Below are 27452 nucleotides of genomic sequence, written 5' to 3' on the forward strand. Positions count from 1 at the left end.
CCCCGATTTTCCCCCCGTTTCGCCCAGATTTTTCCGGGATTTTCCCAGAATTTCCCTATTTTTCCCTGTTTCCCCCCAGATTTTTCTGGGATTTTCCCCGTATTTTCCCAGAATTTCCCCGATTTTTCCCTGTTTCCCCCAGATTTTTCCGGGATTTTCCCCGTATTTTCCCAGAATTTCCCCATTTTTCCCTGTTTCCCCCAGATTTTTCCGGGATTTTCCCGGAATTTCCCCGATTTTCGCCCGTTTCCCCCAGATTTTTCCGGGATTTTTGGGGATTTTCCCGGAATTCCCCCGTATTTTCCCGGAATTTCCCCGATTTTGCCCCGTTTCCCGCAGATTTTTCCGGGATTTTCGGGGATTTTCCTGGAATTCCCTCGTATTTTCCCGGAATTTCCCCAATTTTCCCCCGTTTCGCCCAGATTTTTCCGGGATTTTCCCAGAATTTCCCTATTTTTCCCTGTTTCCCCCAGATTTTTCTGGGATTTTCCCCGTATTTTCCCAGAATTTCCCCATTTTTCCCTGTTTCCCCCAGATTTTTCCGGGATTTTCCTGGATTTTCCCGTATTTTCCCGGAATTTCCCCGATTTTCCCCCGTTTCCCCCAGATTTTTCTAGAATTTCCCCGATTTTCCCCCGTTTCCCGCAGGTTTTTCCGGGATTTTCGGGGATTTTCCCGGAATTCCCCCGTATTTTCCCGGAATTTCCCCGATTTTCCCCGTTTCCCGCAGGTTTTTCCGGGATTTTCGGGGATTTTCCCGGAATTCCCTCGTATTTTCCCGGGAATTTCCCCGATTTCCCCCGTTTCCCGCAGGTTTTTCCGGATTTTCCTGGATTTCCCTCGTATTTTCCCGGAATTTCCCCGATTTTCCCCCGTTTCCCCCAGATTTTTCCGGGATTTTCCCAGAATTTCCCTATTTTTCCCTGTTTCCCCCAGATTTTTCCGGGATTTTCCCCGTATTTTTCTGGAATTTCCCCGATTTTCCCCCGTTTCCACCAGATTTTTCCGGGATTTTCCTGGAATTTCCCCGATTTTCGCCCGTTTCCCGCAGATTTTTCCGGGATTTTTGGGGATTTTCCCGGAATTCCCCCGTATTTTCCCGGAATTTCCCCAATTTTTCCCCGTTTCCCCCAGATTTTTCTAGAATTTTCCCGATTTTCCCCGTTTCCCGCAGATTTTTCCTGGATTTCCCTCGTATTTTCCCGATTTCCCCCGTTTCCCGCAGGTTTTTTCCGGGATTTTCGGGGATTTTCCCGGAATTCCCCCGTATTTTTCCGGAATTTCCCCGATTTTCCCCGTTTCCCCCAGATTTTTCCGGGATTTTCCCGGAATTCCCCCGTATTTTCCCGGAATTTCCCCGATTTTCCCCGTTTCCCGCAGATTTTTCCAGGATTTTCCCAGAATTCCCCCGTATTTTTCTGGAATTTCCCCAATTTTTCCCCGTTTCGCCCAGATTTTTCCAGGATTTTTGGGATTTTCCCGGAATTCCCCCGTATTTTCCCGGAATTTCCCCGATTTCCCCCGTTTCCCCCAGATTTTTCTAGAATTTTCCCAATTTTTTCCCCATTTCCCCATATTTTTTCCGGGATTTTCCCAGAATTCCCTCGTATTATCCCGGAATTTCCCCGATTTTTGCCCGTTTCCCGCAGATTTTTCCTGGATTTTCCCAGAATTCCCCCGTATTTTTCCGTAATTTCCCCGATTTTTTCGGGATTTTCCCGGAATTCCCCCGTATTTTCCCTGTATTTTCCCGGAATTTCCCCGATTTCCCCCAGCTTTTTCTAGAATTTCCCCGATTTTTCCCCATTTCCCCCAGATTTTTCTGGGATTTTCCTGGATTTCCCTCGTATTATCCCGGAATTTCCCCGATTTACCCCCGTTTCCCCCAGATTTTTCCGGGATTTTCCCGGAATTTCCCCGATTTTGCCCCGTTTCCCGCAGATTTTTCCGGGATTTTTGGGGATTTTCCCGGAATTCCCCCGTATTTTCCCGGAATTTCCCCGATTTTTCCCCGTTTCCCCCAGATTTTTCTAGATTTTTCCCGATTTTTCCCTGTTTCCCGCAGATTTTTCCGGCATTTTCCGGGAATTCCCCCGTATTTTTCTGGAATTTCCCCGATTTTCCCCCGTTTCCCCCAGATTTTTCCCGGAATTTCCCCGATTTTCGCCCGTTTCCCGCAGGTTTTTCCGGGATTTTTGGGGATTTTCCCGGAATTCCCCCATATTTTCCCGGAATTTCCCCGATTTTCCCCCGTTTCCCACAGGCTTTTCCGGGATTTCCGGGGATTTTCGGCGCTGACCTCGTCGAAGCCGCGGTGGGGCCGGATCACCATGTGCGATTCGTAGCTGCGCACGCGGACGTGCTCCGGCTGCTCGGGAACGCCGGGGTGCTCCACGGCCCTGCCGGAATCCGCCCGGAATGGTCCCAAAATGATCCCAAAATGATCCCGGAATGATCCCCAAAATTATCCCCGAATGATCCCAAAATTATCCCCCAATGATCCCCGGAATGATCCCAAAATGATCCCAAAATGATCCCAAAATTATCCCGGAATGAGTCCAAAATGATCCCCAAAATGATCCCGGAATGATCCCAAAATGATCCCGGAATGATCCCAAAATGATCCCCAGAATGATCCCAAAATGATCCCAAAATTATCCCGGAATGAGTCCAAAATGATCCCCAAAATGATCCCGGAATGATCCCCCAATGATCCCAAAATTATCCCAGAATGATCCCAAAAATATCCTGGAACGTTCCCCGAATGATCCCAAAATAATCCCCAAACTATCCCAAAATTATCCTGGAATGATCCCAAAATGATCCCGGAATGATCCCAAAATTATCCCGGAATGATCCCAAAATGATCCCAGAATGATCCTGGAATTATCCCCAAATGATCCCGGAATGATCCCGGAATGATCCCCAAAATATCCCAAAATTATCCCGGAATGATCCCTGGAATGATCCCAAAAATTATCCCGGAATGATCCCAAAATGATCCCAAAAATATCCTGGAATTATCCCAAAATGATCCCCAAATATCCCAAAATTATCCCCGAATGATCCCAAAATGATCCTGGAATTATCCCTGAATGATCTCGGAATGATCCCAAAATAATCCCCAAAATTATCCCGGAATAATCCCAAAAATATCCTGGAATTATCCTGGAATGAGACCAAAAATGATCCCCAAACTATCCCACAATTATCCCGGAATTATCCCAGAATGATCCCAAAATTATCCTGGAATGATCCCAAAAAGATCCCCAAATATCCCAAAATTATCCCCCAATGATCCCCGGAATGATCCCAAAATGATCCCAGAAATATCCTGGAATTATCCCAAAATGATCCCCAAAATTTCCCAAAAATATCCCGGAATGATCCCAAAAAGATCCCCAAATATCCCAAAATTATCCCGGAATGATTCCAAAATGATCCCAAAAAGATCCCCAAATTATCCCCCAATGATCCCCGGAATGATCCCAAAATGATCCCAAAAATATCCCAAAATTATCCTGGAACGATCCCAAAATGATCCTGGAATTATCCCCGAATTATCTCGGAATTATCCCAAAATAATCCCCAAAATTATCCCGGAATGATCCCAAAAATATCCTGGAATTATCCTGGAATAATCCCAAAAATGATCCCCAAATATCCCAAAATTATCCCCCAATGATCCCCGGAATGATCCCAAAATGATCCCAGAAATATCCTGGAATTATCCCAAAATGATCCCCAAACTATCCCAAAATGATCCCGGAATGATCCCAAAAAGATCCCCAAATATCCCAAAATTATCCTGGAATGATCCCAGAAGGATCCCAGAAGGATCCCAAAATGATCCCGGAATGATCCCAAAAAGATCCCCAAAATTTCCCAAAATTATCCCGGAATGATCCCAGAATGAGTCCAAAATGATCACCAAAATTATCCCAGAATGATCCCAAAATGATCCCCAAAATATCCCAAAATTATCCTGGAATGATCCCAAAAATTATCCCGGAATGATCCCAAAAATAGCCTGGAATTATCCCAAAATTATCCCCAAACTATCCCAAAATTATCCCCGAATGATCCCAAAAAAATCCTGGAATTATCCCTGAATGATCCCAAAAAGATCCCCAAAATTTCCCAAAATTATCCCGGAATGATCCCAAAATTATCCCCAAATGATCCCGGAATGATCCCAAAATGATCCCAAAAATATCCTGGAATGATCCCAAATTGATCCCCAAAATTTCCCAAAAATATCCCGGAATGATCCCAAAAAGATCCCCAAATATCCCAAAATTATCCCGTAATGATCCCCTGAATGATCCCAAAAATATCCTGGAATGATCCTGGAATGATCCCGGAATGATCCCAAAAATATCCCAAAATTATCCCGGAATGATCCCAAAAATATCCTGGAATGATCCCGGAATTATCCCGGAATGATCCCAAAAATTATCCCGGAATGATCCCAAAAATAGCCTGGAATTATCCCAAAATGATCCTGGAATGATCCCCGGAATGATCCCAAAATTATCCCGCAATTATCGCAGAATGATCCCAAAATTATCCCGGAATGATCCCAAAATGATCCCAGAATGATCCTGGAATGATCCCAAAATGATCCCCAAATATCCCAAAATTATCCCCGAATGATCCCAAAAATATCCTGGAATTATCCCTGAATGATCTCGGAATGATCCCAAAATAATCCCCAAAATTATCCCGGAATGATCCCAAAAATATCCTGGAATTATCCCAGAATGATCCCCATATGATCCCAAAATGATCCCAAAATGATCCCAGAATGATCTCAAAATTATCCCAGAATGATTCCCGAATGACCCCAAAATGATCCCAAAAATAACCCAAAATGATCCCGGAATGATCCTGGAATTATCCCCAAATGATCCCGGAATGATCCCAAAATGATCCCAAAAATTATCCCGGAATGATCCCAAAATTATCCTGGAATGATCCCCAAATATCCCCAAATGATCCCCGGAATGATCCCAAAATGATCCCAAAAAAAAAATCCCAAAATTATCCCGGAATGATCCCAAAATTATCCTGGAATTATCCCAGAATGATCCCCGAATGATCTCAGAATGATCCCAAAATTATCTTGGAATGATCCTGGAATGATCCCAAAATGATCCCAAAATATTCCATAATTATCCCGGAATCATCCCCAAAATTTCCCAAAAAATATCCCGGAATGATCCCAAAATGATCCCGGAATGATCCTGGAATCATCCGGGATTTTTTGGTAATTCTGGCGGGATTTTTGGGAATTCCAGGGGGGATTTTTGGGAATTCCAGGGAGGATTTTTGGGAATTCCTGGGAGAATTTTGGGATTTTTGGGAATTTCGGTGGCGATTTTTTGGGAATTCTGGAGGGATTTTTTGGGAATCCGGTGGGATTTTTTTGGGAATTCCCGGTGGGATTTTTTTAGGAATCCGGTGGGATTTTTTTGGGAATTCCCGGGGGGATTTTTGGGAATTCCTAAGAGGGTTTTTTGGGAATTCCCGGTGGGATTTTTTTGGGAATTCCTGGAGGGATTTTTAGGGAATCCTACAGGATTTTTCTGGGAATTCCAGGGAGGATTTTTGGGAATCCGGTGGGATTTTTTTGGGAATCCCTGGGAGGATTTTTTTGGGAATCCTGTGGGACTTTTTTCGGAATTCCCGGTGGGATTTTTCTGGGAATTCCCGGGGGGATTTTCGGGAATCCGGTGGGATTTTTTTAGGAATCTGGTGAGATTTTTTTGGGAATTCTGTGGGATTTTTTTAGGAATTCTGTGGGATTATTTCGGGAATCCGGTGGGATTTTTTTGGGAATTCCCGGGGGGATTTTCGGGAATCCGATGGGATTTTTTAGGGAATCAGGTGGGATTTTTTTGGGAATTCCTGGGAGGATTTTTAGGGAATCCGGTGGGATTTTTTCGGGAATCCTGTGGGATTTTTTTGGGAATTCCCGGTGGGATTTTTTTGGGAATTCCCGGGGGGATTTTTTTGGGAATTCCCGGTGGGATTTTTTTGGGAATTCCCGGGGGGATTTTTTTGGGAATCCGGTGGGATTTTTTTGGGAATCCAGTGGGGTTTTTTTTGGGAATTCCAGGGAGGATTTTTGGGAATTCCAGGGAGGATTTTTGGGAATTTCAGTGGCGATTTTTTGGGAATTCTGGAGGGATTTTTTGGAAATTCTGGGGAGGATTTTTGGGAATTCCAGGGGGGATTTTTGGGAATTCCTGGGGGGATTTTTGGGAATTCTGCAAGGGATTTTTTGGAATTCCCGGTGGGATTTTTTTGGGAATCCGGTGGGATTTTTATGGGAATTCCAGGGGGGAATTTTGGGAATTCTGTGGGATTTTTTTTTTTGAATTCCAGGGAGGATTTTTGGGAATTCCAGGGAGGAATTTTTGGGAATTCTGAAAGGATTTTTGGGAATTCCAGGGAGGATTTTTGGGAATCCGGTGGGATTTTTTTGGGAATCCCTGGGAGGATTTTTTTGGGAATCCTGTGGGACTTTTTTCGGAATTCCCGGTGGGATTTTTCTGGGAATTCCCGGGGGGATTTTCGGGAATCCGGTGGGATTTTTTTAGGAATCCGGTGAGATTTTTTTGGGAATTCTGTGGGATTTTTTTAGGAATTCTGTGGGATTATTTCGGGAATCCGGTGGGATTTTTTGGGAATTCCCGGGGGGATTTTCGGGAATCCGATGGGATTTTTTAGGGAATCAGGTGGGATTTTTTTGGGAATTCCTGGGAGGATTTTTAGGGAATCCGGTGGGATTTTTTCGGGAATCCTGTGGGATTTTTTTGGGAATCCTGTGGAATTTTTTTGGGAATCCTGTGGAATTTTTTTGGGAATTCCCAGTGGGATTTTCGGGAATCCTGTGGGATTTTTTTGGGAATCCGGTGGGATTTTTTTGGGAATTCCAGGGAGGATTTTTGGGAATCCGGTGGGATTTTTTTGGGAATTCTGTGGGATTTTTTTGGGAATCCGGTGGGATTTTTTTGGGAATTTTGTGGGATTTTTTTGGGAATCCAGTGGGTTTTTTTTGGGAATTCCTGGGAGGATTTTGGGAATTCCAGGGAGGATTTTTGGGAATTTCAGTGGCGATTTTTTGGGAATTCCAGGGGGGATTTTTGGAAATTCCAGGGAGGATTTTTAGGGAATCTCGTGGGATTTTTTTGGGATTTCCCGGTGGGATTTTTTTGGGAATCCTGTGGAATTTTTTTGGGAATTCCATCGGGGATTTTTGGGAATCCGGTGGGATTTTTTTAGGAATCCGGTGGGATTTTTTTGGGAATCCGGTGGGATTTTTTTGGGAATCCGGTGGGATTTTTTTGGGAATCCGGTGGGATTTTTTTGGGAATCCGGTGGGATTTTTTTGGGAATCCCCGGGGGGATTTTAGGGAATCCCGTTGGATTTTTCTGGGAATTCCAGGGAGGTTTTTTGGGAATCCGGTGGGATTTTTTTGGGAATTCCAGGGAGGATTTTTAGGGAATCTCGTGGGATTTTTTTGGGAATCCGGTGGGATTTTTTCGGGAATCCGGTGGGATTTTTTTGGGAATTCCCGGGGGGATTTTTTCGGGAATTCCAGGAGGATTTTTGGGAATTCCTGGGAGGATTTTTTTGGGAATCCGGTGGGATTTTTTTGGGAATTCCAGAGAGGATTTTTGGGAATTCTGGGGAGGATTTTTGCGAGTCTGGTGGGATTTTTTTGGGAATCCCTGGGGGGATTTTCGGGAATCCGATGGGATTTTTTAGGGAATCCGGTGGGATTTTTTTGGGAATCCCGTGGGATTTTTTTGGGAATTCCAGGAGGAATTTTTGGGAATTCCAGGGAGGATTTTTGGGAATTCTGTGGGATTTTTTCGGGAATCCCGTGGGATTTTTTTGGGAATTCCAGGGGGAATTTTTGGGAATTCCAGGGAGGATTTTTAGGGAATCCGGTGGGATTTTTTAGGGAATCCGGTGGGATTTTTTTGGAATTCCCGGTGGGATTTTTTTGGGAATCTGGTGGGATTTTTTTGGGAATCCGGTGGGATTTTTTCGGGAATTCCTGGGAGGATTTTCGGGAATCCGGTGGGATTTTTTTAGGAATCCGGTGGGATTTTTTTGGGAATCCGGTGGGATTTTTTTGGGAATTCCAGGGGGGATTTTTGGGAATTCCAGGGAGGATTTTTAGGGAATCCGGTGGGATTTTTTTGGGAATCCCCGGGGGGATTTTCGGGAATTTTGTGGGATTTTTTTGGGAATTCCTGGGAGGATTTTTGGGAATTCCAGGGAGGATTTTTGGGAATTCCAGGGAGGATTTTTGGGAATTTTGTGGGATTTTTTGGGAATTCCAGGGGGATTTTCGGGAATCCGGTGGGATTTTTTTGGGAATTCCTGGTGGGATTTTTTTGGGAATTCCCGGGGATATTTTTGGGAATTCCCGGTGGGTTTTTTTTGGGAATTCTTTGGGATTTTTTTGGGAATCCGGTGGGATTTTTTCGGGAATCCGGTGGGATTTTTCTGGGAATTCCAGGGAGGATTTTTGGGAATTCCTGGGAGGATTTTTTCGGGAATCCGGTGGGATTTTTTGGGGAATCCGGTGGGATTTCCGGGGAGCCGCACCGGGACACCAGCACCATCAGCTTGCGCTCGGGGTCGACGCTGTAGCGCCGCACGTAGACGTAATCGCGGGAGTACATCGGGTACTGCGGGACAAGGGAGACGCTCGCCGCGCGGATCCCGGATCCCCCAGCGGATCCCAGACCCGATCCCCGTCCCCGACCCCCATCTCAAACCAAATCCCAAACCAGATCCCAGGTCCCAAACCGGATCCCAATCCCTGACCCCCATCCCCAACCCCTGATCTCAAACCAAATCCCAAACCCAAATCCCAAACCAGATCCCAGGTCCCCAAGCGGTTCCCAGACCAGATCCCAATCCCTGATCCCCGATCTCAAACCAAATACCAAACCAGATCCCCGATCCCCGAGTGGATCCCAGACCAGATCCCAATCCCTGATCCCCGTCCCCGACCCCTGATCTCAAACCAAATCCCAAACCAGATCCCAGATCCCTGACAGGATTCCGGATCCCCATCCCAGATCCCTGTCCCTGATCCCAATCCCTGATCCCAATCCCCAATCCCCATCTCAAACCAAATCCCAAACCAGATCCCAGATCCCAAACCAGATCCCAATCCCCGACCCCAATCTCAAACCAAATCCCAAACCAGATCACAGTCCCAGGTTCCAAACCGGATCCCAGATCCCCATCCAGATCCCTGATCCCCAACCGGATCCCAGACCAGATCCCAATCCTTGATCCCCATCCCTGACCCCTGATCTCAAACCAAATCCCAAACCAGATCCCAGGTCCCAAATCAGATCCCAGGTCCCAAACGAGATCCCAATCCCCGACCCCCGATCTCAAACCAAATCCCAAACCAGATCCCAGATCCCCATCCAGATCCCTGATCCCCCAGCGGACCCCAGACCCGATCCCCGTCCCCGACCCCCATCTCAAACCAAATCCCAAACCAGATCCCAGATCCCAAACCGGATCCCAAACCAGATCCCAATCCCCGATCCCCGATCTCAAACCAAATCCCAAACCCAGATCCCAGTCTCAGGTCCCAAACCAGATCCCTGATCCCCCAGCGGATCCCAGACCCGATCCCCATCCCCGACCCCCATCTCAAACCAAATCCCAAACCCAGATCCCAGATCCCAAACCGGATCCCAAATCAGATCCCAATCCCAATCCCCGATTTCAAACCAAATCCCAAACCAGATCCCAGATCCCAAACCCAGATCCCAATCCCTGATCCCCAACCTCAAACCAAATCCCAAACCCAGATCCCAAACCAGATCCCAATTCCTGATCCCCGACCAGATCCCAATCCCTGATCCCCATCCCCGACCCCTGATCTCAAACCAAATCCCAAACCAGATCCCAGGTCCCAAACCAGATCCCAAACCCGAACCCCATCCCCAATCCCCCATCTCAAACCAAATCCCAAACCAGATCCCAGTCCCAGGTCCCAAACCAGATCCCAGATCCCCGAGTGGATCCCAGACCAGATCCCAATCCCTGATCCCCATCCCCGATCCCCGATCTCAAACCAAATCCCAAACCAGATCCCAGATCCCTGACTGGATTCCAGATCCTCATCTCAGATCCCTGTCCCAGATCCCAGTCCCCGACCCCTGATCTCAAACCAAATCCCAAACCCAGATCCCAGATCCCCAAGCGGATCCCAGACCCAGATCCCAATCCCCAATCCCCGATCTCAAACCAAATCCCAAACCAGATCCCAGATCCCAAACCAGATCCCAGATCCCCAAACCAGATCCCAATCCCTGATCCCCATCCCCGATCCCTGATCTCAAACCAAATCCCAAACCCAGATCCCAGATACCTGACCGGATCCCCGATCCCCGACCGGATCCCTGTCCCTGATCCCCATCCCCGACCCCTGATCTCAAACCAAATCCCAAACCAGATCCCAGATCCCTGACTGGATTCCAGATCCCCGTCCCAGGTCCCAAACCAGAGCCCAGATCCCCGACCGGATCCCTGTCCCAGATCCCCATCCCCAACTCTTGATCTCAAACCAAATCCCAAACCCAGATCCCTGATCCCTGACAGGATTCCAGATCCCCATCTCAGATCCCCGTCCCAGATCCCTGTCCCAGATCCCCGATCTCAAACCAAATCCCAAACCAGGTCCCAGATCCCAAACTAGATCCCAAACCAGATCCCAATCCCCGATCCCCATCCCCGATCCCTGATCTCAAACCAAATCCCAAACCAGATCCCAGATCCCCAACCAGATCCCAAATCCCCGTCCCAGGTCCCAAACCAGATCCCAGTCCCCGATCCCCGATGTCAAACCAAATCCCAAACCCAGATCCCCAACCAGATCCCTAATTCCCATCCTGATCCCCGATCCCAAACCCAGATCCCAGATCCCTGACTGAATCCCAGATCCCAAACCAGATCCCAATCCCAGATCCCCATCCCCGATCCCCGATCTCAAACCAAATCCCAAACCAGATCCCCGATCCCCAACCAGATCCCCAACCCAGATCCCAGTCCCCGATGCCCGATCCCAAACCCAGATGCCAAAGCAGATCCCAGATCCCAAACCAGATCCCAATCCCCGATCTCTGTCCCCAATCCCCGATCTCAAACCAAATCCCAAACCCAGATCCCCAAAGCAGATTCCTGATCCCTGTCCCAGATCCCCATTCCAGATCCCCAACCCCACCTCTGGTCCCTGATCCCAGACCAGATCCCTGATCCCGATCCCAGTCCCCGATCCCCAATCCCAAAGCAGATCCCAACCCCAACCCCCAACCCGGATCTCGATCCCCAATTCTCATCCCGCCATCAGATCCCAGATCCCAAACCAGATCCCAATCCCAGATCCCCCATTCCCACCCTGACCCCAGATCCCAACCCCAAAGCCAGAACTCGATCCCCAATTCTCATCCCGACGTCAGATCCCAAATCCGAGCCCGGATCCCAACCCCGAATCCACGCCTCGATCCCCGATTCCCGTCCAGATCCCAAGTTCCGAACCCGGATCCCAGGTCCCGGGCCCTGATCCCAAAGCCCAAATCCAGATCTCGATCCCCGGTTCCCGTCCCAATCCCAGATCCCAATCCCTGATCCCAGATCCCGAACGTCTCACCAGGAACTGGGTGACCCAGTGGATCCCCTCGGATCCCAATTCCCAAATCCCAATTCCCAGATCCCGGATCCCGATCCCCGAGGGCTCACCGGGAACTGGGTGACCCAGTGGATCCCCTCGGATCCCAGATCCCAATTCCCAGATCCCGACTCCCAATCGCTCACCGGGAACTGGGTGACCCAGTGGATCCCCTCGGATCCCAATTCCCAAATCCCAGATCCCAATCCCTGATGTCTCACCGGGAACTGGGTGACCCAGTGGATCCCCTCGGATCCCAGATCCCAATTCCCAGATCCCAATCCCTGATGTCTCACCGGGAACTGGGTGACCCAGTGGATCCCCTCGGATCCCAAATCCCAAATCCCAGATCCCAATCCCTGATGTCTCACCGGGAACTGGGTGACCCAGTGGATCCCCTCGGATCCCAATCCCAGATCCCAGATCCCAATCCCCAATCGCTCACCGGGAACTGGGTGACCCAGTGGATCCCCTCGGATCCCAAACTCCCAATTCCCAGATCCCGGATCCCGATCCCCAATCACTCACCGGGAACTGGGTGACCCAGTGGATCCCCTCAGATCCCAATTCCCAGATCCCAAACCCCAGATCCCAGATCCCGATCCCCAATCGCTCACCGGGAACTGGGTGACCCAGTGGATCCCCTCGGATCCCAAATCCCCAATTCCCAGATCCTGATTCCGGATCCCAATCCCCAATCGCTCACCGGGAACTGGGTGACCCAGTGGATCCCCTCGGATCCCAAATCCCAAATCCCAATCCCAGATCCTAGATCCCAATTCCCGGATCCCAATCCTGAGGCTCTCACCGAGAACGGGGTAACCCAGTGGTTCCCCTCGGATCCCAATCCCCAGATCCCGATTCCCGATCCCAGATCCCAATCCTGAGGCTCTCACCGGGAACTGGGTGACCCAGTGGATCACCTCGGATCCCAGATGCCAATTCCCAATCCAAAATCCCAAATCCCAAATCCTGAACCCCGATGGCTCACTGGGAACTGGGTGACCCAGTGGATCCCCTCGGATCCCTAATCCCAAATCGCAATCCCAGATCCCGATTCCCAGATCCCGATTCCCGATCCCAGATCCCAATCCTGAGGCTCTCACCGGGAACGGGGTGACCCAGTGGATCCCCTCAGATCCCAATTCCCAGATCCCAAACCCCAGATCCCAATCCCCAGATCCCAATTCCCAGATCCCAAACCCCAGATCCCGGATCCCGATCCCCGAGGGCTCACCGGGAACTGGGTGACCCAGTGGATCCCCCTGGATCCCAATTCCCAAATCCCAATTCCCAGATCCCAATTCCCAGATCCCAGATCCCGATCCCAAATCGCTCACCGGGAACTGGGTGACCCAGTGGATCCCCTTAGATCCCAAATCCCAATTCCCAGATCCCAATTCCCGATTCCCGATCCCGATCCCCAAGGGCTCACCGGGAATTGTGTGACCCAGTGGATCCCCTCGGATCCCAAATCCCAATTCCCAGATCCCGGATCCCGATCCCCAATCGCTCACCGGGAACTGGGTGACCCAGTGGATCACCTCGGATCCGGTGGCCGGGTCGCGCTCCACGACGTCGAGCTTCAGCACCAGCGAGTCCCACTGCTTACGGTACTCGGTGTCCAGCTGGGGAACAGCCCGGAATTCCGGGAAAAACGGGAATAAATCCCAGAATAAATCCCGGAATTCCAGGGGGAAAACGGGAATAAATCCCGGAATTCCGGGGAAAAAAATCCCGGAATTCTGGGGGAAAAGGGATTGGGAAAAAATCAGGGAAAAAATCCCGGAATTCCAGGGGGAAAACGGGAATAAATCCCGGAATTCCGGGGGGAATAAATCCCGGAATTCCGGGGGAAAAAACGGGAATAAATCCCGGAATTCCGGGGAAAAAACGGGAATAAATCCCGGAATTCCGGGGGGAATAAATCCCGGAATTCCGGGGGAAAAAACGGGAATAAATCCCGGAATTCTGGGGGGGAAAAAATCCCGGAATTCCAGGAAAAAACAGGAATAAATCCCGGAATAAATCCCGGAATTCCGGAGGAAAACGGGGAATAAATCCCGGAATTCTGGGGGAAAAACACAGGGGAAAAAAATCCCGGAATTCCGGGGGAAAAAACGGGAATAAATCCCAGAATTCTGGGGGAAAAAATCCTGGAATTCCGGGGGAAAAAACGGGAATAAATCCCGGAATTCCGGGGGGAATAAATCCCGGAATTCCAGGAAAAAACAGGAATAAATCCCGGAATAAATCCCGGAATTCCGGAGGAAAACGGGGAATAAATCCCGGAATTCTGGGGGAAAAACACAGGGGAAAAAAATCCCGGAATTCCGGGGGAAAAAACGGGAATAAATCCCAGAATTCCGGGGGGAAAAAATCCCGGAATTCCGGGGAAAAACGGGAATAAATCCCGGAATTCCGGGGGGAAAAAATCAGGGAATAAATCCCGGAATTCCGGGAAAAAACGGGAATAAATCCCGGAATTCCGGGGGGAAAATGGGGAATAAATCCCGGAATTCCAGGAAAATCCCAGGGGAAAAAAATCCCGGAATTCCGGAGGAAAACGGGGAATAAATCCCGGAATTCCGGGGAAAACGGGAATAAATCCCGGAATTCCAGAGGAAAAAATCCCGGAATTCCAGGGGAAAAAAACGGGAATAAATCCCGGAATTCCGGGGGGAAAAAATCCCGGAATTCCGGGGGGAAAAAATCCCGGAATTCCAGGGGAAAAACGGGAATAAATCCCGGAATTCCAGGGGGAAAAAATCCCGGAATTCCGGGAAAAAACGGGAATAAATCCCGGAACTCCGGGGGGAAAAAATCCCGGAATTCCAGGGGGAAAAATCCCGGAATAAATCCCGGAATTCCGGGAAAAAACGGGAATAAATCCCGGAATTCCGGGGAAAAACGGGAATAAATCCCGGAATTCCGGGGGGAAAAAATCCCGGAATTCCAGGGGGAAAAACGGGAATAAATCCCGGAATTCCGGGAAAAAAACGGGAATAAATCCCGGAATTCCGGGAAAATCCCGGGGAAAAATCAGGGAATAAATCCCGGAATTCCGGGGGGAAAAAATCAGGGAATAAATCCCGGAATTCTGGGGGAAAAAACGGGAATAAATCCCGGAATTCCGGGGGGAAAAAATCCCGGAATTCCAGGGGGAAAAACGGGAATAAATCCCGGAATTCCGGGAAAAAACGGGAATAAATCCCGGAATTCCGGGGGGAAAAGATCAGGGAATAAATCCCAGAATTCCGGGAAAAAACGGGGAATAAATCCCGGAATTCCGGGGGAAAAACGGGAATAAATCCCGGAATTCCGGGGGGAAAAAATCCCGGAATTCCGGGAGAAAATGGGGATAAATCCCGGAATTCCGGGAAATACGGGGGGGAAAAAAATCCTGGAATTCCGGGAAAAGGGATTGGGAAAAAATCCCGGAATTCCAGGAAAAAACAGGAATAAATCCCGGAATAAATCCCGGAATTCCGGGGAAAAACGGGAATAAATCCCGGAATTCCGAGGAGAAAAAATCCCGGAATTCCGGGGGAAAAAACGGGGAATAAATCCCGGAATTCCGGGGGGGAAAAATCCCGGAATTCCGGGGGAAAAAACGGGAATAAATCCCGGAATTCCAGGGGGAAAAAATCCCACAATTCCAGGGGAAAACGGGGAATAAATCCCGGAATTCCGGGGGGAAAAATCAGGAAAAAATCCCGGAATTCCGGGGGAAAAAAATCAGGGAATGAATCCCGGAATTCTGGGGGAAAAACCCAGGGAAAAAAAACCCGGAATTCAGGGAAAAGGGATTGGGAAAAAATCTGGGAATAATCCTGGAATTCCGGGGGGAAAAACGGGGAATAAATCCCGGAATTCCGGGAAAATCCCGGGAAAAAAAATCCTGGAATTCTGGGAAAAATGGGATGGGAAAATCCCGGAATTCTGGGAAAAATGGGATGGAAAAAATCCCGGAATTCCGGGAAAAATGGGATGGAAAAATCCTGGAATTCTGGGAAAAATGGGATGGGAAAATCCCGGAATTCCGGGAAAAATGGGGATGGAAAAATCCTGGAATTCCGGGAAAAATTGGATGGGAAAAATCCGGAATTTTTTTGGAATTTTTGTGGATTTTTAGGAAATTTTTTTGGAATTTTGGCGGAATTTTTGGGATTTTTGGGGAAATTCTTGGGGATTTTTGGGAATTTTCCAGGATTTTGGAGGAATTTTGGGGAATTTTTGGGGAATTTTTGGGGATTTTCGTGAATTTTGGGAGAATTTTTGGGATTTTTGGGAATTTTGAGGTTTGTTAGGAATTTTTTTGGAATTATTTGGGATATTTTGGGGGAAGTTTTGGGGGTTTTTGGGAATTTTTTTGGAATTTCTGTGAATTTTTAGGAATTTTTTTGGAATTTTGGGAATTTTGGCGGAATTTTTGGGGAAATTTTGGGGAATTTTTGGGAATTTTCCGGGATTTTGGAGGAATTTTTGGGAATTTTGGGAATTTTTGGGGAATTTTGGAAGAATTTTGGGAGAATTTTTGGGAATTTTGAGGATTTTTAGGAATTTTTTTGGAATTTTCGGAGAATATTTTGGGGGAATTTTTGGGGATTTTTTTGGGAATTTTTTTGGAATTTTTGTGAGTTTTTAGGAATTTTAGCGGAATTTTGGCGGAATTTTTGGGATTTTTGGGAAATTTTGGGGAAATTTTGGGAATTTTTGGGATTTTTGGGGAAAATTTGGGGATTTTTGGGAATTTTGAGGTTTGTTAGGAAATTTTTTGGAATTTTTGGGAATTTTTGGGGGAATTTTTGGATTATTTTTGGAATTTTTGTGAACTTTTAGGATTTTTTTTGGAATTTTGGCATAATTTTTGGGTATTTTTGGGATTTTTTTGGGAATTTTTTTGGAATTTTTGGGAATTTTTAGGAATTTTTTGGGAATTTTGGCGGAAAGTTTGGGATTTTTGGGGAAATTCTTGGGAATTTTTCGGGATTTTTGGGGAATTTCTGGGGAATTTTTTGGGATTTTTGTGAATTTTGGGAGAATTTTGGGGATTTTTGGGAATTTTGAGGTTTCTTAGGAATTTTTTGGGAATTTTGGGGAATATTTTGGGGAATTTTGGGGAATTTCGGGGAATTTTTGTGGATTTTTAGGATTTTTTTTGGAATTTTGGGAATTTTGGCGGAATTTTTGGGATTTTTGGGGAAATTCTTGGGAATTCTTGGGAATTTTTGGGGATTTTTGTGGAATTTTGGGGAATTTTTTGGGATTTTTGGGGAATTTTTTGGGAATTTTGGGGAATTTTTCGGGAATTTTTGGGGATTTTTTTGGAGGAATTTTATTGGAATTTTTGTGAAATTTTAGGAATTTTTTTGGAATTTTGGGGAATTTCGGTGGAATTTTTGGGATTTTGGGGGAAATTTTGGGGAATTTTTGGGAATTTTTTGGGATTTTTGGGGAATTTCTGAGTAATTTTTTGGGATTTTTGTGAATTTTGGGAGACTTTTGGGGATTTTTGGGAATTCTGAGGATTTTTAAGAATTTTTTTGGAATTTTTGGGAATATTTTGGGGGAATTTTTGGGGATTTTTTGGGAATTTTTTGGGAATTTTAGGAATTTTTGGGGAATTTCTTGGGAATTTTTGAAGAATTTCTTGGGAAATTTTAGGAATTTTTTTGGAATCTTGGGGGATTTTTTTGACTTTTGGGATTTTTTTTAGGAATTTTTGGGAATTTTTATGGAATTTTTGGGAATTTTGGGAATTCTGCTCACCTGGACGTTGAAGAATTGCCGGGGAGTGACGTCGGTGTAGGAGCCGAAAACTGCGGGAAAATCCCAAAAATCAGCAAATCCCAAAAATTCCCAAAATTCCCAAAATCCCAAAAATTCCGGAATTTTGGGAATTCAGGAATTGGGAATTTGGGATTTTGGGAATTTTGGGAATTGGGAATTTTGGGAATTCGGGATTTTGGGGATTTTGGGGATTTGGGGAATTTTGGGAATTGGGGATTTTGGGAATTGGGAATTTGGGAATTTTGGGAATTCAAGAATTGGGACTTTCAGGGACTTTGGGAACTCAGGAATTTTGGGAACTCAGGAATTTTGGGAATTTTGGGAATTCAGGAATTGGGAATTTTGGGAATTTTGGGATTTTTGGGATTTTGGGAATTGTGGAATTTGGGATTTTGGGGATTTTGGGAATTTTGGGAATTGGGGAATTTGGGAACTCAGGAATTGGGGAATTGGGGAATTTGGGAATTTTGGGAATTGGGGAATTGGGGATTTTGGGGTTTTGGGAATTGGGGAATTGAGGAATTGGGAATTGGGGATTTTGGGAATTTTGGAAATTGGGGAATTGGGAATTGGGGAATTTGGGAATTTTGGGATTTTGGGAATTTGGGGATTTTGGAATTTTGGGAATTGGGGATTTTGGGAATTGGGATTTTGGGAATTTTGGGAATTGGGGATTTTGGAAATTTGGGAATTCAGGAATTGGGAAATTTGGGAATTTTGGAATTTTGGGAGTTGGGGATTTTGGGATTTTGGGAATTTTGGGATTTTGGAATTTTGGGATTTTGGGATTTTGGAATTTTGGGATTTTGGGATTTTGGAATTTTGGGAATTGGGGATTCTGGGAATTGGGGATTTTGGGAATTTTGGGAATTGGGGATTTTGGGAATTGGGGATTTTGGGAATTGGGGATTTTGGGATTTTGGGAATTGGGGATTTTGGGGTTTGGGAATTTTGGGAATTGGGGAATTGGGGATTTTGGGGTTTGGGGAATTGGGGAATTGAGGAATTGGGAATTGGGGAATTTGGGAATTTTGGGAATTGGGGTTTTGGGAATTGGGGATTTTGGGAATTTTGGGAATTGGGGATTTTGGGAATTTGGGGAATTTTGGGAATTGGGGAATTTGGGAATTTTGGCATTTTGGGAATTGGGGATTTTGGGAATTGGGGATTTTGGGAATTTTGGGAATTGGGGATTTTGGGAATTGGGGAATTCAGGAATTGGGGAATTTGGGAATTTTGGGATTTTGGGAATTTTGGGATTTGGGAATTTTGGGAATTGGGAATTGGGGATTTTGGGAATTTGGGGATTTTGGAATTTGGGAATTTTGGGAATTTTGGGAATTTTGGGAATCGGGAGTTCCGTACCTCGGTACTGGAAGAGCGCGGAGCCCGGGATGGGGCGGCGCCAGAGGCGGAAGCGCTCCCGCTCCAGCACCGGCTCCCAGCCCCGCTCCTGCTCCGGGAATTCCTCGGGATTCTCCAACTGCTGCAGCTCCTGCGCCGACCTGCGAGGAAATTCCCACCGGTGACGGGCGGGGGAAATTCCCGGATTTTTATGGGATTGGAGGGGGAAATTCCCGGATTTTTATGGGATTGGGGTGGGAAATTCCCAATTTTGATGGGATTGGGATGGGAAATCCCCATTTTTTAATGGGGTTGGGATGGGAAATTCCCAATTTTCATTGGATTGGGATGGGAAATTCCCAATTTTCATTGGATTGGGGTGGGAAATTCCCACCTGTGATGGGGCTGGGGGAAATTCCCGACTTTTTATGGGATTGGGATGGGAAATTCTGAATTTTCATGGGATTGGCATGGGAAATTCCCAATTTTCATTGGATTGGGATGGGAAATTCCCAATTTTGTTGGGATTGGGATGGGAAATTCCCACCGGTGACGGGCTGGGGAAATTCCCAGATTTTCATGGGATTGGAAATTCCCACCGGTGACGGGCAGGGGGAAATTCCCGGATTTTATGGGATTGGGGGGGGAAATTCCCGGATTTTTATGGGATTGGGATGGGAAATTCCCGATTTTGATTGGATTGGGATGGGAAATTCCTGATTTTGATTGGATTGGGATGGGAAATTCCCACCGGTGACGGGCAGGGGGAAATTCCCGGATTTTTATGGGATTGGGATGGGAAATTCCCACCGGTGACGGGCGGGGGAAATTCCCGGATTTTTATGGGATTGGGGGGGGGAAATTCCCGGATTTTGATGGGATTGGGATGGGAAATTCCCAATTTTGTTGGGATTGGGATGGGAAATTCCCACCAGTGACGGGCTGGGGAAATTCCCGGATTTTCATGGGATTGGGATGGGAAATTCCCACCGGTGACGGGCAGGGGAAAATTCCCGGATTTTATGGGATTGGGATGGGAAATTCCTGGATTTTTATGGGATTGGGGTGGGAAATTCCCGATTTTGATTGGATTGGGATGGGAAATTCCTGGATTTTTATGGGATTGGGATGGGAAATTCCCGGATTTTGATGGGATTGGGATGGGAAATTCCCGGATTTTTATGGGATTGGGATGGGAAATTCCCGGATTTTCATAGGATTGGGGGGGAAAATTCCCGGATTTTCATAGGATTGGGGGGGAAAATTCCCGGATTTTCATGGGATTGGGATGGGAAATTCCCGGATTTTCATAGGATTGGGGGGGAAAATTCCCGGATTTTTATGGGATTGGGGGGGGGAAATTCCCGGATTTTTATGGGATTGGGATGGGAAATTCCCGATTTTCATTGGATTGGGATGGGAAATTCCCACCGGTGACGGGCTGGGGGAAATTCCCGGATTTTATGGGATTTTATGGGATTGGGATGGGAAATTCCCGGATTTTATTTTTATTCCCGTTATTGCTGCCGTTATTCCCGGTGCTATTCCCGCCATTACTCCCATTATTCCCGCCATTATTCCCGTTATTCCCGCCATTATTCCCGTTATTCCCGCCATTATTCCCGGTGTTATTCCTGCCATTATTCCCATTATTCCCGCCATTATTCCCGTTATTCCGGACGTTATTCCCGTTATTCCTGCCGTTATTCCTGGTGTTATTCTCGCCCTTACTCCCGTTATTCCCGCCATTATTCCCGTTATTCCTGCCGTTATTCCCTCCATTATTCCCTGTGTTATTCCCGCCATTATTCCCGTTATTCCTGCCATTATTCCCGGTGTTATTCCCGCCATTATTCCCGTTATTCCCGCCATTATTCCCGTTATTCCCGCCATTATTCCCGTTATTCCTGCCATTATTCCCGGTGTTATTTCTGCCGTTATTGCTGGTGTTATTCCCGTTATTCCCGGTGTTATTCCCGGTGTTATTCCCACCATTATTCCCGTTATTCCTGACGTTATTCCCGGTGTTATTCCCGCCATTATTCCCGTTATTCCCGCCATTATTCCCGTTTTTCCTGCCGTTATTCCCGGTGTTATTTCTGCCATTATTGCTGGTGTTATTCCCGTTATTCCCGGTGTTTTCCCGGTGTTATCCCCCTTATTCCCTCCGTTATTCCTGGTGTTATTCCCGGTGTTATTCCCGTTATTCCCGGTGTTATTCCTGCCGTTATTGCCGGTGTTATTCCCGTTATTCCCGGTGTTATTCCCACCATAATTCCCATTATTCCTGCCATTATTCCCGTTATTCCCACCATAATTCCCGTTATTCCCGCCATTATTCCCGGTGTTATTCCCACCATTATTCCCATTATTCCTGCCATTATTCCCGGTGTTATTCCCGCCATTATTCCCGTAATTCCCGCCATTATTCCCGCCGTTATTCCCAGTGTTATTCCCGTTATTCCTGCCATTATTCCCGGTGTTATTTCTGCCATTATTGCTGGTGTTATTCCCGTTATTCCCGGTGTTTTCCCGGTGTTATCCCCCTTATTCCCGCCGTTATTCCTGGTGTTATTCCCGTTGTTATTCCCGTTATTCCCGGTGCTATTCCTGCCGTTATTGCCGGTGTTATTCCCGTTATTCCCGGTGTTATTCCAACCATAATTCCCATTATTCCCGGTGTTGTTCTCGCCCTTACTATTCCCGTTATTCCTGACGTTATTCCCGGTGCTATTCCCGCCATTATTCCCGTTATTCCCGCCATTATTCCCGTTATTCCCGCCATTATTCCCGGTGTTATTCCTGCCATTATTCCCATTATTCCCGCCATTATTCCCGTTATTCCGGACGTTATTCCCGTTATTCCTGCCGTTATTCCTGGTGTTATTCTCGCCCTTACTCCCGTTATTCCCGCCATTATTCCCGTTATTCCTGCCGTTATTCCCTCCATTATTCCCTGTGTTATTCCCGCCATTATTCCCGTTATTCCTGCCATTATTCCCGGTGTTATTCCCGCCATTATTCCCGTTATTCCCGCCATTATTCCCGTTATTCCCGCCATTATTCCCGTTATTCCTGCCATTATTCCCGGTGTTATTTCTGCCGTTATTGCTGGTGTTATTCCCGTTATTCCCGGTGTTATTCCCGGTGTTATTCCCACCATTATTCCCGTTATTCCTGACGTTATTCCCGGTGTTATTCCCGCCATTATTCCCGTTATTCCCGCCATTATTCCCGTTTTTCCTGCCGTTATTCCCGGTGTTATTTCTGCCATTATTGCTGGTGTTATTCCCGTTATTCCCGGTGTTTTCCCGGTGTTATCCCCCTTATTCCCTCCGTTATTCCTGGTGTTATTCCCGGTGTTATTCCCGTTATTCCCGGTGCTATTCCTGCCGTTATTGCCGGTGTTATTCCCGTTATTCCCGGTGTTATTCCCACCATAATTCCCATTATTCCTGCCATTATTCCCGTTATTCCCACCATAATTCCCGTTATTCCCGCCATTATTCCCGGTGTTATTCCCACCATTATTCCCATTATTCCTGCCATTATTCCCGGTGTTATTCCCGCCATTATTCCCGTAATTCCCGCCATTATTCCCGCCGTTATTCCCAGTGTTATTCCCGTTATTCCTGCCATTATTCCCGGTGTTATTTCTGCCATTATTGCTGGTGTTATTCCCGTTATTCCCGGTGTTTTCCCGGTGTTATCCCCCTTATTCCCGCCGTTATTCCTGGTGTTATTCCCGTTGTTATTCCCGTTATTCCCGGTGCTATTCCTGCCGTTATTGCCGGTGTTATTCCCGTTATTCCCGGTGTTATTCCAACCATAATTCCCATTATTCCCAGTGTTGTTCTCGCCCTTACTATTCCCGTTATTGCTGCCGTTATTCCCGGTGCTATTCCCGCCATTATTCCCGTTATTCCTGACGTTATTCCCGGTGTTATTCCCACCATTATTCCCATTATTCCCGCCATTATTCCCGTTATTCCTGCCGTTATTGCCGGTGTTATTCCCGTTATTCCCGGTGTTATTCCCACCATAATTCCCATTATTCCTGCCATTATTCCCGGTGTTATTCCCGCCATTATTCCCGTAATTCCCGCCATTATTCCCGCCGTTATTCCCAGTGTTATTCCCGTTATTCCTGCCGTTACTCCCGGTGCTATTCCTGCCGTTATTGCCGGTTTTATTCCCGTTATTCCCGGTGTTATTCCCAATGTTATTCCTGCCACTATTCCCGTTATTCCCGGTGTTATTTCCGGTGCTATTCCCGCCGTTATTCCCGGTGTTTTTGCCGCCGTTATTTCTGGTGTTATTCCCAGTGTTATTCCCGTTATTCCCGGTGTTACTCCTGGTGTTATTCCCGATGCTATTCCTGCCGTTATTGCCGGTGTTATTCCCGTTATTCCCGGTGTTATTCCCAATGTTATTCCCGCCACTATTCCCGTTATTCCCGGTGTTATTCCCGTTATTCCTGGTGCTACTCCTGGTGTTATTCCCGGTGCTATTCCTGCCGTTACTGCCGGTTTTATTCCCGTTATTCCCGGTGTTATTCCCAATGTTATTCCCACCACTATTCCCGTTATTCCCGGTGTTATTTCCGGTGTTATTCCTGCCGTTATTCCCGGTGTTATTCCCGTAATTCCTGCCATTATTCCCGTTATTCCCGCCATTACTCCCGTTATTCCTGCCATAATTCCCGGTATTATACCTGCTGTTATTGCCGGTTTTATTCCTGTTATTCCCGGTGTTATTCCCGTTATTCCTGCCGTAATTCCCGGTGTTATTCCCAGTGTTATTCCCGCAATTGTTCCCGTTATCCCTGCCGTTATTCCCGGTGTCATTCCCGCCATTATCCCCGTTATTCCCGGTGTTTTTGCCGCCGTTATTTCTGGTGTTATTCCCAGTGTTATTCCCGTTATTCCTGCCGTTATTCCCGGTGTTATTCCCAATGTTATTCCCGCCACTATTCCCGTTATTCCCGGTGTTATTCCTGCAATTGTTCCCGTTATTTTTGCCGTTATTCCCGGTGTTATCCCCGCTGTTATTCCCGTTATCCCTGCCGTTATTCCCATTATCCCCGCCGTTATTCCCGTTATTCCCGCCAGTATCCCACCGTTATTCCCGGTGTTATCCCCGCCGTTATTCCCGTTATCCCCGCCGTTATTCCCGGTGTTATCCCCGCCGTTATTCCCGTTATTCCCGCTGTTATTCCCGCCGTTATTCCCGTTATTCCCGGTGTTATCCCCGCCGTTATTCCCGTTCTCCCCGCCGTTATCCCCGCCGTTATCCCCGCCGTTATTCCCGCCGTTACTCCCGGTGTCGCTCCGCTCACCGCCTCAGCTCCTCCTCCTCGATGCGCTGCCCGTCCCACACGAAGGCGCCGGTACCGAGCGCGGCCATCAGCGCGCCCCGCGGCGCCGCCAGCCCTCCGCGGCCCCGGGACCCTCCCCAGCGGCCGCGCCCGGACCCGCCGCTCCCGGTGCCGCTCCCGTTTCCTCTCCCGCTTCCTCCGCCGGCCGCGTCGCCGGGCCCGCCGCGCTGCCGGCCCCGCCGCGCCCTCCCGCAGCCGCAGTGGCGGGCGAGCAGCGCCGGCAGCGGCGGCGGCAGCGGCGCGGGGCCGGGGGAGGCGCCGCCGGTGGCAGCGGAGGCGCCGCGGGCGGCGAGCGCGGCCAGCGGCCGCCACATGCCGGCCCCGCCGCGCCGCGCGTCGCGCTCCGCCCGCGTCATCACCGCGCGCCGCCGCGCCGCTATTGGCCGGCGCCGCGCCCCGCCCCCCGCGCTGATTGGCTGGAGCGGGTGAAGCCCCGCCCTGGGCGGCGGGGAGACGAGGCGATGGGCGGGGCTTGAGCGAGGCCACGCCCCCACGGGCCCGCTGTGAGGCCTGCGGGGTTTTTGAGGCGCGATTTGGGGTTTGGGGGCCTGCGGGGGCTTTGGGGTCACGGCGATTCCTTGGGGCTTCGGGGTGGCGCCGCCGGTTGCCCCGCGGGCGGCTCCGGTAGCCCCGCGCTCGGTTGCCGCGCTCCTATTGGTGCGTGCGCTGCGCTGCGATTGGCTGTGGCGGGCAGGAAGCCCCGCCCCTCCGCCGGCGCGGCCGATAGGGGGACAGCGGGGAGGCGGGGCCTGGGGAGGGGCGGGGCCTGCGCATGGCCACGCCCCCGCGGGGCGGGGCGGTTTGGGGGCCGCTGTGGGGCCTGCGCGCTCCCTGCGTTCCCATTGGCCCGAGCGGCGCCGCTCCGCGCGCCGATTGGCTGCCGAGCGCGAGGCCACGCCCACCCGCCAGGGAACCCGGAAGAAGCAGCGGCGAGGGCAAAGGGGAAAGGGGCGGGGCTTGGATGGGTGGGGCGCTGGGGGCGGGGCTTGAGCGCATTTAGGGGCGGGGTTTGGGGGAATCTTGGCGGGTTTTTTTGGGATCCAGCCCGGGTTTTTTGGGATCCAGGGTGGTTTTATGGGATCCAGCCCATTTTTACGGGATCCAGCCCATTTTTTTAGGGGATCCAGCCCAGTTTTATGGGATCCAGCCCCATTTTATGGGATCTAGCCCAGGTTTTTGGGATCCAGCCCAGTTTTTTGGGATCCAGGGACATTTCATGGGATCCATCCCACTTTTTTGGGATCCAGCCCCGTTTTTTTTGGGATCAAGCCGTTTTATGGGATCCTGGGCTGTTTTATGGGATCCAGGGTGGTTTTATGGGATCCAGCCCATTTTTACGGGATCCATCCCGCTTTTTAGGGGATCCAGCCCAGTTTTATGGGATCCAGGGCCATTTTATGGGATCCTGCCCCATTTTATGGGATCCATCCCGCTTTTTTTGGTATCCAGGGCTGTTTTTTGGGATCCAGCCCAGTTTTATGGGATCCAGCCCAGTTTCATGGGATCCACTGCGGTCTTTATGGGATCTAGCCCAGGTTTTTGGGATCCAGCCCAGGTTTTTGGGATCCAGCCCCATTCTATGGGATCCAGCCCAGGTTTTTGGGATCCAGCCCAGGTTTTTGGGATCCAGGCCCATTCTATGGGATCCAGCCCAGGTTTTTGGGATCCAGCCCCATTTTTACGGGATCCAGCCCATTTTTTTAGGGGATCCAGCCCAGTTTTATGGGATCCTGCCCCATTTTATGGGATCCTGCCCCATTTTATGGGATCCATCCCGCTTTTTTTGGTATCCAGGGCTGTTTTTTGGGATCCAGCCCAGTTTTATGGGATCCAGCCCAGTTTTATGGGATCCACCGCGGTCTTCATGGGATCTAGCCCAGGTTTTTGGGGATCCAGCCCAGGTTTTTGGGATCCAGCCTCATTTTATGGGATCCATCCCACTTTTATGGGATCCAGCCCACTCTTTTGGGATCAAGCCCAGTTTTTTTGGATCCAGAGTGGTTTTACGGGATCCATCCCATTTTTACGGGATCCATCCTGCTTTTTTTGGTATCCATGGCTGTTTTTTGGGATCCATCCCAGTTTTTATGGGATCCACCGCGGTCTTCATGGGATCCAGCCCCATTTTATGGGATCTAGCCCAGGTTTTTGGGATCCAGCCCAGTTTTATGGGATCCAGGGACATTTCATGGAATCCATCCCACTTTTTTTGGGATCCAGGCCATTTTTTATGGGATCAAGCCGTTTTATGGGATCCTGGGCTGTTTTATGGGATCCAGGGTGGTTTTATGGGATCCAGCCCAGTTTTTTGGGGACCCAGGCCCATTTTCTGGGATCCAGCCCACTTTTATGGGATCCAGGGCAGGTTTTTTTGGGATCCAGCCCAGCTTTTATGGGACCCAGCCCAGTTGTATGGGATCCACTGCGGTCTTTATGGGATCTAGCCCAGGTTTTTGGGATCCAGCCTCATTTTATGGGATCCATCCCACTTTTATGGGATCCAGCCCGCATTTTTGGGATCAAGCCCAGTTTTTGGGGATCCAGGCTGGTTTTACGGGATCCATCCCATTTTTACGGGATCCATCCCGCTTTTTTGGGGATCAAGCCCAGTTTTATGGGATCCTGCCCCATTTTATGGGATCCATCCCGCTTTTTTTGGTATCCAGGGCTGTTTTTTGGGATCCAGCCCAGTTTTATGGGATCCAGCCCAGTTTTATGGGATCCAGCCCAGTTTTATGGGATCCAGCCCAGTTTCATGGGATCCACTGCGGTCTTTATGGGATCTAGCCCAGGTTTTTGGGATCCAGCCCCATTCTATGGGATCCCTCCCACTTTTATGGGATCCAGCCCGCTCTTTTGGGATCAAGCTCAGTTTTATGGGATCCAGGGTGGTTTTACGGGATCCAGCCCATTTTTACGGGATCCATCCAGCTTATTTTGGTATCCAGGGCTGTTTTTTGGGATCCAGCCCAGTTTTTATGGGATCCACCGTGGTCTTCATGGGATCCAGCCCCATTTTATGGGATCTAGCCCAGGTTTTTCGGATCCAGCCCAGTTTTATGGGATCCAGGGACATTTCATGGGATCCATCCCAATTTTTTTGGGATCCAGGCCATTTTTTATGGGATCAAGCCGTTTTATGGGATCCTGGGCTGTTTTATGGGATCCAGGGTGGTTTTATGGGATCCAGCCCATTTTTACGGGATCCATCCTGCTTT

At 48.6% G+C, this 27452-nt stretch overlaps 1 protein-coding gene across 1 annotated transcript; it reads right to left on the minus strand.

Annotated features, from left to right (window-relative positions):
- Nucleotides 1–2167: 2167 nt before the first annotated feature.
- STARD7 (StAR related lipid transfer domain containing 7) lies at nt 2168–24518 on the minus strand (the record flags this gene model as incomplete). Its single annotated transcript, XM_068177835.1, has 6 exons — nt 24196–24518; nt 18879–19018; nt 17493–17542; nt 13238–13348; nt 8630–8712; nt 2168–2399 (listed from the first exon to the last, which is right to left on the minus strand). Coding segments are annotated over exons 1-6 (684 nt in total), but the record flags the coding sequence as incomplete, so codon positions are not given.
- Between the last annotated feature and the right edge of the window lie 2934 nt (nt 24519–27452).

The sequence above is a fragment of the Anomalospiza imberbis genome, unplaced genomic scaffold, assembly GCF_031753505.1.
Source record: "Anomalospiza imberbis isolate Cuckoo-Finch-1a 21T00152 unplaced genomic scaffold, ASM3175350v1 scaffold_1105, whole genome shotgun sequence".
Classification (NCBI taxonomy): domain Eukaryota; kingdom Metazoa; phylum Chordata; class Aves; order Passeriformes; family Viduidae; genus Anomalospiza; species Anomalospiza imberbis.